Source organism: Dermacentor silvarum, chromosome 8, assembly GCF_013339745.2.
Source record: "Dermacentor silvarum isolate Dsil-2018 chromosome 8, BIME_Dsil_1.4, whole genome shotgun sequence".
Classification (NCBI taxonomy): Eukaryota; Metazoa; Arthropoda; class Arachnida; order Ixodida; family Ixodidae; genus Dermacentor; species Dermacentor silvarum.
In genome coordinates, this window is record NC_051161.1 from 63,998,125 (window position 1) to 64,010,968 (window position 12,844).

Genomic DNA, 12,844 nt, shown 5'->3' on the forward strand with positions numbered 1-12,844 from the left:
GTTGCCGATTCATGACAGAAGCAGTATTATTTCGCCCTCAGAACAAAAGACTGAATATCACCGACAACTTAAAATTAGGGTCATCAACTATAGAGCTTTCACGCGTAGCTAGAAGCCTTGGCGTCATTTTTGAAGAACATATGACGTGGTCAGATCAATTAAATTCAACCTTAAATTAACTTTCAAGAACTGTAGGCATCTTATGCAAATTTCGCTACATCCTGCCTCAGAACATAAAGTTGTTAATTTACAAATCGCGATTTTTGTCCAACATATCTTACTGTTGCTTAGTTGGGGGCACGACCACCAAAACTAACACTGAAAAACTCCACAAACTTCAAAAGAAAGCCCTTCGAAACATCGTTAATGCTGCATACGACGCACACGGAACCAATTTTCAAGGCTCTCAATCTATTACCAGTGAATGAGGTTTACCGTTCAATGTTACTGAAACGCGATACATTGGCTACGAAAAACAACGACACGTTTTTTACAGAATTGTCTGGGTTAAGACAGGCTGAGCATGTGCGCACCCTGAGGGCACGCGAAGTCTGGAGGGGGCCTAGAATACGAACAAATTACGGCACACAAATGTTAAAATACCAGTTGCCTGTGCTACTTAATAATTCAGAGCTTCACATGTAACACGCTCACTTATCTTGTTTGCATTTGTATAAAGATGGCAGTATCAGTGCCTTTAGCATTTCCAACCTTACTAGCGCAAATATGACCGTTGAGTGAAAACACCTATCTTCTGTATAATATCCAGATTGGTTCGTTTGTACTTCTGTACTGTATAATCACGTGCCTTGTTTGCCAAGCCCGGGGGTACAGACCCTGTCAAGCCTGATTAATGGCTTTTTGTCTGTACCCACCAAGTGTCATTGATATTCATCGATGCTGAAATAAAATGATTGATTGATTGATTGATTGATAGTATTATCGGCCGTATAAAGTCGTAAATATTCGCTTACTAACTAAATAAACAAGCACGGTGTCACGTGCGCACAGGTAAACATGAACACATCTCGCTCGATAACCGCGGAAACTCGTCAAAGCGCTGGAGTGAGAAAGCGCGCCAGCGGCAGCGAGCAAATTGACCTTCGCGCTGGCTCTCGCTTCAACGCAAACTAAACGCCGAAAGTACAGCGCATACAAAGCTGCCGGCACTCGGCGCATGCACTTTGTATCCATCGCAGATCGCTTTGAAGATGAGGCTCCCGCGGGCGCACACTTCGGCCACATCGCACATCGCTTTCAAGATAGGCGCCCGCGCGGCAGCTCCGTGCGCAGCAGCCGCAAAAGCACCCCCCCTCCCCCCCTCTCCGTTGCCTCCTCCCCGAGCCTCACGCGCGAAGACTGCGCTCGCTTCCGGCCGCCTTCCTCTCTCGCGTTCGCGAGATAAGGCTGCGGTTGCCGGCTCACGCTCGCACGCTTTCACTCGCACACACAGCGTACGGCGCGCGGCGACGATTTTATCACCGTTGGACTTTATACGAAACCTCACGGCGACGGCGACGGCGACGGCAAAAATGCGCTTGGTGTGTCCATATAATTGCTCTCGCAATAAAAGGGTGCTCGAGGACCCTTTAAACAAGCTTGGCCTATAGCATGAACGTCTCCGTCTTGATTTCGTTTGGAGCTTCCCCATTCGGATACAGCCACTAGAATGTTCGCACTGCGATGAAAAACTTCCTAAAACAGTCAATTATAATAATTAAGTAGAACAGCCAGCAGGATACCACAACCTTTTTCTTTTTAACTCTTCAAACCGCCCAATTCTAGGCCGATGCCCCACGGTGGGTATGTGCCATTTGTACAGAGGATCATAATCAACATCATCATCATTAGGGCAGAACTGACTAAAGGAAACGGCTCTAGTCATAAGAATAATTCAGGATCAAGTGACTGAGAGACCAAACCAAATCAGCTAAACCAAAACAAACCAAACAAAACCAACATGATCTAACCCAACCCAACTCAACTTAACCCAATATATCCCATCCCACCTAAACAACACCAAACCAACCACGCTGGGCTGGGTTGGACTGAGAGGTCCACACATTTCGGGGACACTACACATCTCCGTAACATTTAAAAATAAGGGGTTTATCTCTTTCTCTCCATACGAACTGGCCGACCGACGAGAACCAGCCAAGTGTAGTTTCTTTCTTCTATCTTTTCTAATTGTTCTACAGTCCGCTTCGTGGCAAATCCTCCTCAGCGGGTATGCGCCATAGTTTGAGGTTGCCGCCGTCGTCATCCTCATCGTCGCCATCATCATAATCAGTAGCTCGCGCTCTGCTCGCGACCCAGCCACGGGCCGGTATTCCAGGGGGTCCGCATTCCACAGTCGATCTGCTGGCCGCGCATCAAGGCTCGCCTCCGCACCAGTCCTCGCTGTTCCGATTCGAGCGCTGCAGACTGTCAAGGGCACCTCGGCGTCATGGCGTCGCCCGGCGTTGGCCAGACGCCCAAGAAGAAGCAACACAAACTACAACACCCCATGATGAGGGGCAAGGTGCGGACGCCATGTATATGGCTATATATGCTGTCGCATTCCGTACGAGTTGCAACACGTGACCCGCGGCCTGAGCACTTTTGGAGAGTATTTTGTAAGACCCCGCCTAGTGGACTGTCCATTTCGGTCGCCACTGGTTGGCTGGAGCTGTAACAGCGAGAAGGAGAGTGGATCGCCTGTCTCCATCTCACTGGTACTCCACCACAGTCAGTGAGCACATGAGCAGCAGCCGAAATAGACAGTCCACTAGGTGGATAGTCAGCTCGACTGTCCACCTATAGTGGACTGCCCATTTCGGCTGCTTTCCATCCATTTCGGTGGCACAAAGTTGCAGGCGCTCGTTACGCGTTTTGCAGCTGCAGCAATGCGCATGCTTTCTGCCGTGTGCTTCCCTTGTATGTGGTTTGCCTATCGTGCTGCTGCTCCTCGACGGGCCACTGTATCGTGCGCTCGGCATCCGAAGACAGCAGACTACGGCAAGCACAGGGACCCGTGGCGGTGGCTCGAAGGATATATGCAGTTCTGCTGCCGAGCGACAGTCGTGGGTTCAATACCCGGTCAGAATGTCGGATCAGGATGTCTCAGAACATCGCGTTATAGGAGAAAATTGGCGGACGAAGAATATGCATGCGCAGCGTGTGGGAATAGCACATGAGTACCACAGGGAGTATTTTTTTTTTTAGCATGTCGCAGTATTTATTGTGCAGATATCAGTGTGGACGTAATAACTCTATCCGATTCCTTGGGCTTAAGGAGAGTAATGCAACGGTTAATCTGCCGGTGGAGAGTAGTAAATTACGACAGGAGCGTCGGTGGTGCAAAAACGGGGAACAAAAATTTGGAGGACGCATCGCTTTTAAGAGTGGAACGCGATATCATTCAAAGATCCCTGACTGCTTCTCACGCTTCCCGACAACTGCAGCTTAAGCAACCGTAATCGTCACCGGGAAACACTGGCGGCGAACGCTATGCACGAAGGCGAGCTTTCTGGTATATATAGAAACGCGGCCTCTTTCGTGGGGCGATCCCGGAGATAGTGCACAGCCGTGCAAAAAGAAAAAAGAGAGAAAAAAAAAGAAAAAAAAAACATAATTTTCAGGTTTCCGTTTTTGTTTGCCACTTTTCATATTTCAGTCTAAGTAGACTTAACATAAAAGGCATGCGCTGTGGGTGTTTTGTTTCATGACATTTGTTTGTGGATTGTCATTCTGAAAATTCCGAGGAATAGCTTTGCCAAGAATGCAAGACAAGGTATGAGCAACATTAATGATAGAATGGTGTGGCAATACAAACCGCATATATCACATGTATTATAAGAAGGCGTGACATATACATGTACCTAAATATATTCGGAGGGCCTGCGTGGTTGGGGATGACTTTCTCGGCCGCGGACGTCGGCGCCGACACCGACACTGGCGCCGGCACCGATGTCCGGATTTTCTGCGACACGGGGCGCTTAACGTTGTCGCGTTAAATGTAATCGATTTTAGGACAATGCATTTTTATCAAATTCGATGGTTTAATACGAACCACGGGTAATAACCGTGGGATAAATATCGCAGAAGGCAAAAATCATGAGTGAAATGGCATTCGCGCTTCCAATCTGTTTCAATGGGAAACATTTACCGAGGTCCCACCTTGAATACGCCTGCGATCTTCACCGCTGGGTTGTCGGGAATGGTGCTAGCGCATACGGGCGCCCTTAGTTCTCATGAAAATGGTTGAATCAGCGATGTCTTTCGTTGCTTCCAGGACAATGAGCTCGTTTTTCTTTAAGGGGACACAAAAGGGGCATGATTGCATTCGAGGCCTGCTCGCGTATTTCTTCAGCGGAAGAAGTACGTTTGTTAATTAGGAAAATTTAAGAATAAACTCGCGAGCATCGCGGCGTATGCTTTGGCGTATTAATGCGATAGTGTTAAGGGCCGCGTGTCGCAGAAAAACCGGCGTCGGCGTTAAGCATCGGCGTCTGGCGGAAATAATAATGACGAACCACATCCTCCCGAACCATCCCGATAGGGCGGGCCCTTCGCGTGGCGCAAGGCGTTAGTGAACAAAAATTGAACTTCTCGAAGTAAGATCTGTCGTAAAAATCGTAAAATACGACTTAACCACAACCTACAGACGTGATAGCGTCGGATTATAATTTGAACATACGAGAAAAAAAAAAAAAAAACCTGATAAGCAGCCAGGGATCTTTGAATGCTATCGCGTGCACTCTTAAAGGCGAAGCTTAAGCGTCCCCCAATTCTGATGGTGTTTCACTGTACTTTGGTTCTAGGCAACATTGAGGGGAATATTGAAAACTGAGCCTTTATAAATTTTGATCGGGCCCCCTGTGGCGGAAAATATGGTATCGGTGTCCGCGTCAACGGTGTCCAATAACGCTATATATCGCGTTCCACTCTTAAAGGCGAAGCTTAAGCGTACTCCAAGTTTTTTGAATGCCTTCTGTGATGGCAATGTCCACAAAAGTGGCCCATCCTGAGTTAACAATTCGTTAACGAAGACTGTGAATAGTCCTGTCGTGTTTTATTCACCATTCTTCGCCATACTCTCAAACTGTCAATGATATCGAGTGCGGGAACTTCAAGACGGTGTCGCCACCTGTCATTAATTTTATTGCGATGTCAGCTATGTGGACACTCTGGGCGAAATTCCGCCGCCGCCGTCGTCGTCATCGCCGACGCCGTCGTCGTCGTGAGGTTCCGTATAAAGTCCACGGGCTATTAAATCTTCCGCCGCGCGCCATACGCTGTATGTGCGAGTGAAAGCATGCGACGGTTAGCCGGCCATCGCGGCTCGCCCGCACAAGGGCGGGAAGCGGGAAGGAAGCGCAGTCTTCCAGTGGCGTACAACGCTCCGCAGGGACGGCAGGGAGGTGGAGGGGCCGCGACTTACTGCGGCCGCGCGCTCCCGCCGCGCCGGAAGTCTCGGGGGGAGGGGGGGGGGGGGCAGGTGGAGGGGCCATTCTCCAAGCCACTCTCCCAGCGCGGCGGGCGCACTGCGTGCGCCCGCCGCGCGACTGTCTCTTGAAAGCCATGTGCGGCGCGGGCAGAGTCCACCCTCCCTGTATTTTCGCGGCTAAGATAGCGTGGATGCGAGCGCCCACACGGAACTCAATTCGCTCACTGCTGCTGCTGCTGCGCTGACTCACTCCAGCGTTTTGACAGCCAGTTTCCGCGGTCATCGAGTGAGATGCGTTCATGTTTGCTTGCGTTCGCGTGACACCATGCTTGTTAATTCAGTTAGTACTGCCTATATTTAAAAGTTTATTCGGCCGATAAAGCTACCATCCTTACTTTGTATAGCTGTCCACTAATTTGCTGTCGCAATCAATGCTTCGCCTATCGGGTGAAACTGCGACTTTTTGGGTCATCTCTGCACACCAAACTCATATCCCGTGATATGACTAAAATTCGAGACGCAAGTACCAGTCTAGATGGTCATGCTTTTCTTTAGTGCTGATTTATTTGTTTATTATTAAATTTTTGTCATTCGGCGCATTTTCTTTCTTCGCAGGCGCAGAAGGCCTCGGACAAGCGTGGAAAGCAGCGCGACAAGCGTAGGGACGAAGCTGCAAGGGTGAGCCCACTTCTTGGCACCTTGACGATTATTGTCACGCCGGTTTACGCTTACACTTAAGAAGTGCAAGCGAAAGCGTAAACCGGCATGATATGCCACACTTACTGACGTACGGGCCATCAAAGGGCGACAATAAATTAATTTTAATGGCTTGAGTACTTTTTTAAAACTCTACCTTTCTTTCTTTCTTTCTTTCTTTCTTTCTTTCTTTCTTTCTTTCTTTCTTTCTTTCTTTCTTTCTTTCTTTCTTTCTTTCTTTCTTTCTTTCTTTCTTTCTTTCTTTCTTTTCTTTGTCCTTTCTTTCTTTCTTTCTTCCTTCCTTCCTTCCTTCCTCCCTTCCTTTCTTTCTTTCTTTCTTTCTTTCTTTCTTTCTTTCTTTCTTTCTTTCTTTCTTTCTTTCTTTCTTTCTTCTAACATAATGAGAATGAACGGTAGCTGAAAAAATACGGCAAGAAAACTTCTGCGTTAAGATTTTTTAAAGTTTCGCTTTCAAACCGTGTCAGTTGTTGCGTAAATTTGACGTCACGTATTTCACGATATCTTAGCGTAATTGGGATATTCCTGCAAAAAAACAATAAAAAAACAATATGCGCTCAAACGTTGCTAGGTTCACTCTTTCGTCCCATTGTAACTGCAATCTTATCCACCAAGGTAATCCAGTGGCTATGGCGTTGCGCTGCTGAGCTCGAGGGTAATGGGTTCGATAACGGCCATGGCGGTCGCATCCCTATGGTGGTGGAATGACTAAAAAAAAAAGTACTGCGTACTGGATGCACAATAAGAAACAGAAGGTGGCCAGTATTAATCCGAAGTCCCCCTTTACGGCGTACCTCGTAATCAGATTGTGGTTTTGACACGTGAAATTCGAGAGTTTAATTAAATTCTTAGAATTGCCGTCTTACTTTACAGATGGCTTCCGGTTCCCCGTCACCGGACGCCAACCTGTCACCCGACACCAACCTATCACCCGACGCCAACCTATCACCCGAGCGACGGGCGCTGTCTCACCAACAGGTGAGGCGAAGTCGGTTGGCTGTTACAGGTTGTTCGAGCGGTTAGTTGGACATCGATGTCCTTCCTGGAGTACCACGTGCTCGCGCAAAAGCCCGTATATCATATGTAGTTGGCAGGGTGCTCTGCCATGGTAAACGTAGCGTGCCCCAAATGCACCCTCTTCTATTAAACTGAATCAAATTATAAACAAACAAACAAACAAACAAACAAACAAACAAACAAACAAACAAACAAACAAACAAACAAACAAACAAACAAACAAACAAACAAACAAACAAACAAACAAATAAATAAATAAATAAATAAATAAATAAATAAATAAATAGATAAATAAATAAATAAATAAATAAATAAATAAATAAATAAATGACTAGAAATATCAACCAGAGAAGCCCAAGAAAGTAGAATTCAAAACAATTGCACTGTCGGAAGGCGCGCAGTGAAAAGCTAGATTGAAAAAAAAGGTGGGCAGCCTAAACTAGTGCAAGGCTGGAATAAAGAGCGCAGCTGGTGATCGGGACTTAGCTTCTTCCAGGTTTTACTAGCCTTGGCGTGTTTAGCAGCAGCGGCTTCGGCGCGATACTCCGGATTAACACGCAATCGCCGCATTCCTTCTCGGATGGCGGCACGACGAGCTTCCAGCTGAGCGGCTTTTTCTTCTGAGTCTTGTATGTGCTTCGGCCGTCCCATGTTACATTTACTCAGTGCGAAGGCTATACGAGAGTTTGGTGCGTCGCTGTCGCAGCGACACGATCTTTATAATCAGTGTGACGTCATGGCCAAGCTTCACAAAGTGTTGTGTGTGTGTGCGGGCGGTGGTGGCTGCCATGGGGAGACCGAGGGGGAGCCGCGCTCCCGAGGAAGGGTCCACTTTCCGGGAATCACGCCGCTGGGCCGGACAGGAGTGCAGTCGCCGGCGTCGAGCCGAGGAGGCCTACGGCGCAGATTCGAAGATCCCTAATACGCCGATCGAGAAAGGGAATGAAAGCGGATCGGTATGCGGAACATGCGCGAAAACACAGACTACAGAGAAGCGCCGAGGCATCACGACGCGGAGCTCGCAAGTCCATGGGAGGAGCGTAGGGCCGTTCCGAGCGGGAATTCAACATAGAGTTTGGACATTCGTGCCGCGTCTGTGACCGGCTTTGGTTTGACGTGAACCTCTCGACACATGAACTCTGCGCGTGACTCGGAGAAGCTTAGTCTCGGACCCCAAGTGCTACGCGAAGCGTTTCCCGAAGCTACCGACCACAAGGAAATGCGTGTGTGTAGGACTTGCCGCGAGAGTCTGCTCAGGGGGAAATTGCCACAGTTGAGCACGACGAACGGATTCGTGTACTCCAACATGCCTGCATCGCTTCCTCGACTGAACGACTCGACTGCTGCCGTGACGGCGGCAGAACTCTCGTTGACTCTGTGGCGAGTACATGTAGCCTTGACATGGGACGACCAAAGAAGATCCGGACACCCGAAGAAGCCGCTTATCTTGAAGCGTGGCCAAGCGAGAATCTGCGCGTCGGCGGCGAGCCGATTCGGAATACCGTGCCTAGCAGCACTTAGCATTTCCTAGCAAAACTTAAAACCTAGTAAAACCTGGAAGAAGCTAGGTCGATCACCAGCTCCGCTGTTTACTCCAGCCTTGCACTACTAGTGCAAGCTGCCCACGTTTTTTTGTGCAGTTTCTACGTTAGCATGTTGGCTGTAAACCGGAATCATTTCGACGATATTGCTGAGAAATCGAGGACGCCGGATGCCATCGACGTCCTGCGCAACCGTCGAGAGACCGAGGAAACAGCAGCGGCCACCAAGGCCGGCGGGTGCGCGCAGCAGCTAAGCCCAGTGAGGGTGAGAGAGAGAGAGAGAGAGATACGGACCGCGCGCTGGCTACCGAGAGCGCGATGACGGCACCCGCACGCGCGCTTCACGCGACTGCCTCGCCGACGACCGCCCGTCTCGCCCCGCGTCGCCGTATCTCCTCCGTCGAGGCGCGCTGGTGACGTGGCGTCGCGGCGATGCCCTCTCCCCTCGCTCTTCACCTGACGCGCTAGCGCAGCAGCAGGTGTACCTAGGTGTACCGTTTCGCCCGCTCTGCTCCGTTGAGGCACGCTCGTCACGTGGCGTTGCAGCCAGTGAGAATTCAGTAGCTGTGTCGACGCTACAGAGGCCGGTTTTTTTTCCCTCAGTGGGCCATTTCACGCTTGCGCTTAAAAACAAATAAGCACTATACTCGCGGACAATATTCTGTGGCAATGAAGGGAAAGCTACCGAGGCAAAGCGCGCACAAGTGAGAGCGCTTCTGAAAAGAGTCCCGCGTTTTAATCCACGTTGGTTTAGGCTGGGGAAGAGAAAACATAAGCAGTTTATCATCAACAGTTAAATAAGACAGAACACACCACTGACCGTAAAAGTTTACTTATTTTGCAGCTTTTCCCTTCCGCGTCTGCGCAAACGCGAAACCGTCGCACGTGAAAGCTGCGTCGATTCAGCGTCCCCCCCCCCCCCCCCCCCCCCCCCCCCAAACCAAAAACAGTGTGAAACGCTGCCGGACGACCTAATTATTAATTAAATAATTAATAATAAGGGCCTTCACATTTTGATCTAAGACTGCTTAAATTGCGCCTGTGAAAATGTCTTCCCAGCAATGCATTTGTGTTTAAAAGTGAAGCCGACTTTAAGGGGATGAGTGTAAGCTTGCTGTTTGTAAGCATGCTTTCCCACTATGTGTGTTGCAGTGAAGCCTACTCAAAGAAAAATGTGATGTGAACGGAGCCCGATAACCTATCGCGTTCCACTTTTTAAGTCAAAGCTTAAGCGTCCTCCAATTTTATTCTGTCTCGGAACACTAGCCCGTGCCGGCGCGTGCCAGCCGCAGCTTCTTCGTGTAGACGCGAGCGTCTACGTAATTCTGATACGAGGCCGATGCTGCTGCCGCCAAAGAAAGGTGCCCCCCCCCCCCCCCCCCCTAGAGAGGAGGAAAGAACGATGGAAAGTCCACGGGACGCGGCGTGTCTTGGGTGTCACGTACGGAGGCGGCGTCGATGGATGCAGCAGGGTTGCGTCGCAAATTGGTGTAGCCGGCAGCGAGGGTGCTACACGAGGCAGGTGCGGCTGGCACTCACCGGCACGGGTTAGCGTTCCGAGACATATTAAAAATGCTACACTAAGATATCGGGCGTCGGTTTGTTCTCTCCCTCGCAAGGCCGAGACTTTACCGGTCTACGTGGTCGCTCGTCCCCACAAATCTATCACTTTAGCTTGACCTAACATTTGCCTTTACTACCTAAACAATTATGTTTTATTATTAATCTGCGTCTGATGGGTTTTCTTATTCGAAAAATTTGCCTTTCTTTCTCGCTATTCTCTCAGGCGTCGCCATCGAACAACACCTCCACCTCGAGCGAAGAGAAAGTTGGTGGCCGTGGTCGTACTCTCGGCGTTTGGCTGTTTTGTGGTGTTTACCAGCGTGACATTGCTCGCTAGGTGGCTCTTTGCTCCCTTGGTGGCCATTTGCACTACGCCCGGATGCATAGAGCATGCAAAAGCGCTCACGGCCGCCATGGACGAGTCGGTCAAGCCGTGCTCCGACTTCTACAGATTCTCGTGCGGCTCGTGGAAGCCCGTCGGTCGCCACCGTTCCGTGATCGACCAAATTTTTGCCCACTCTTTCGCCATCGCGGTGCAGCAACTGGAGAGTAACGCCAACGATTCAGATCTTCCTATTGCGCAGCTGTACTTCCAAACCTGTCTGGCCGAACACTCCGACACATCGCTGAAGGAGGAGGTCCGCAAATTCGCACAGTTTAAGCGAGATCTGGGCCTCTTATGGCCCGAGGAATGGCCCGAGAAAAGCAATGTGCCCATGCCCCCGTTCAAGGTGCTGATAAATATGACCATTAACTGGAACATAAACATGATCTTCAATGTACGCGCCATGGCAGGGTACAAGGGCCGGCCCAGGGCCCTTTTCATCCAGCCAGGACTGGTGAATCCCAAATGGTCGCTTGAGGCGGCCGAATTGGACCGGTCGGTCAAACAACACTGCGAGTACTTAGAAGTCCCTGCGCCTACGCCGGAACAGATGGAAAAGCTAAGGGATGCGTACCAAGCTGTGGTCGGCGCAACCCTGGGCTTCAAGCCAGACCCTAGAGATGAGACGAGGACGGTGCTGAAGGATATTGACGAACGTACGAAGTCCAAGAAAGACAAGTGGCGGCTATATCTGAACGAGATGTTCTCTCCCGATTTCAACTGGCGACCCGAGGACGTCGTGCTGGTCCAGCACCCCACTATACTCAAGAACATCAACCACCTGCTGGAAAGTATGGGGGAGGAGTCGCTCCTGTTGGGGATCGCGTGGGCGCTTCTGCGCATGAACCTCTGGACGATCACCGGAAATGCGCGTCTTCGTTACAAGGGCACCGATATCGAGCTCGCGGTAAGAAGAAGAACTGCCTGCCTGGCTTACGTGAATGCCATGTTTGGCCTTGCTATCTCGACTCGTCACCTGCGCGCACGCTTTCAAGAAGAAGCGCGCCTCTTCTTGAATACCGTCTTCGAAACCGTCAAATCCCAGTACCAAAGAGAATTCGCCGACGCGACGTGGATCGACGAGGCGGTCAAGACCAAGCTGAGAGCCAAGATGTCGGAAAGTTTAGACCTCAACTCTCTGCCCGGCAGCGCATTCTTCTCCAACTTTACCACCGGGACTTTGTACAAGGCTTTCCCGAAAGAGTCTGCTGGCTCATTCTTCGACAACTTCGTCAACATTGCCAGGGCTTTTCGCAAGAAGCTGGCCTCGGACGAATTCATCACCACTTTCTCCAAAACGTTGGGCGATGGTCACGTGGCCACTTCGTACAGCTACTACTACAACAGCGTCTACTTTGCTGTCGGGGCGCTCGAGCCACCGCTCTTCCACGTCGACGGCACGTTCGCCATCACGTACGGCTCGCTGGGCACGTTGCTCGCCAGTTCCATGGCTCGGGCGTTCGACGAACATGGCATCAAGTACGACAAAGGAGAGGAATCTCTTTGGTGGAGCTCGGGCCGTGACGACTACAACGAGCGCTTCAAGTGCGACCTCAAAACCGGCGGGTCTCGCGCCGGCCACGAGGCCGCTCCCACCAGCCCACTGTTCTTGGCCATGCTGGGCTTGAGGACCGCGTTCGCCGCGTACCGCGCGGCCATCAAGGTCATACACTCAGTGGACATATTCAGGCTCAAGGGTCTGGAGGCGTACACTGACGACCAAGTCTTCTTCATAACGTACTGCCACATGACCTGCGCCTTGGGCAGTAACGGCGACGACTGTAACGTGCCGATTCGCCAGTCGTACAAGTTCGCCACCGCGTTCCAGTGCGCTGATGACACGCCCATGAACCCCAGCAAGAAGTGCACTTTCTTCTAGTGAACGTGCGGGGATAACATGCTCTTTTTTTATTATTTTAACTTGCCGTATTATTATTTTTTCTTCACTTTAGGGTGCGGGGCATGAAGTTCCAGTATATTAACGTAGTGCGCGCTTCAGTACTGAAATCGAAAAAACTTTTTTTTTTCGACATCGACAGTTACAAATGTTCAAGGTACAGGGATAAAAGCTCAAAGATTCTGCTTGACGGGGCCCCGTAAACTTAACTTAGCTCTTTTAATAATGGGTTCTTAGATATCTAATTGCTGATTGTCATGCTTTTCTTGGCACGCGATTGTCATGCTTTTCTTGGCACC

The 12,844-nt window shown here is 50.1% G+C and overlaps 1 protein-coding gene across 1 annotated transcript; it reads left to right on the forward strand.

Annotated features, from left to right (window-relative positions):
• The first annotated feature begins 10,526 nt into the window (after positions 1-10,526).
• LOC119462166 (neprilysin-1) lies at positions 10,527-12,527 on the forward strand. The gene has a single exon (XM_037723510.2). It carries the CDS (start codon positions 10,677-10,679, stop codon positions 12,525-12,527), a length of 1,851 nt encoding a protein of 616 aa, XP_037579438.1. The 5' UTR covers positions 10,527-10,676.
• The last annotated feature ends 317 nt before the right edge of the window (positions 12,528-12,844 follow it).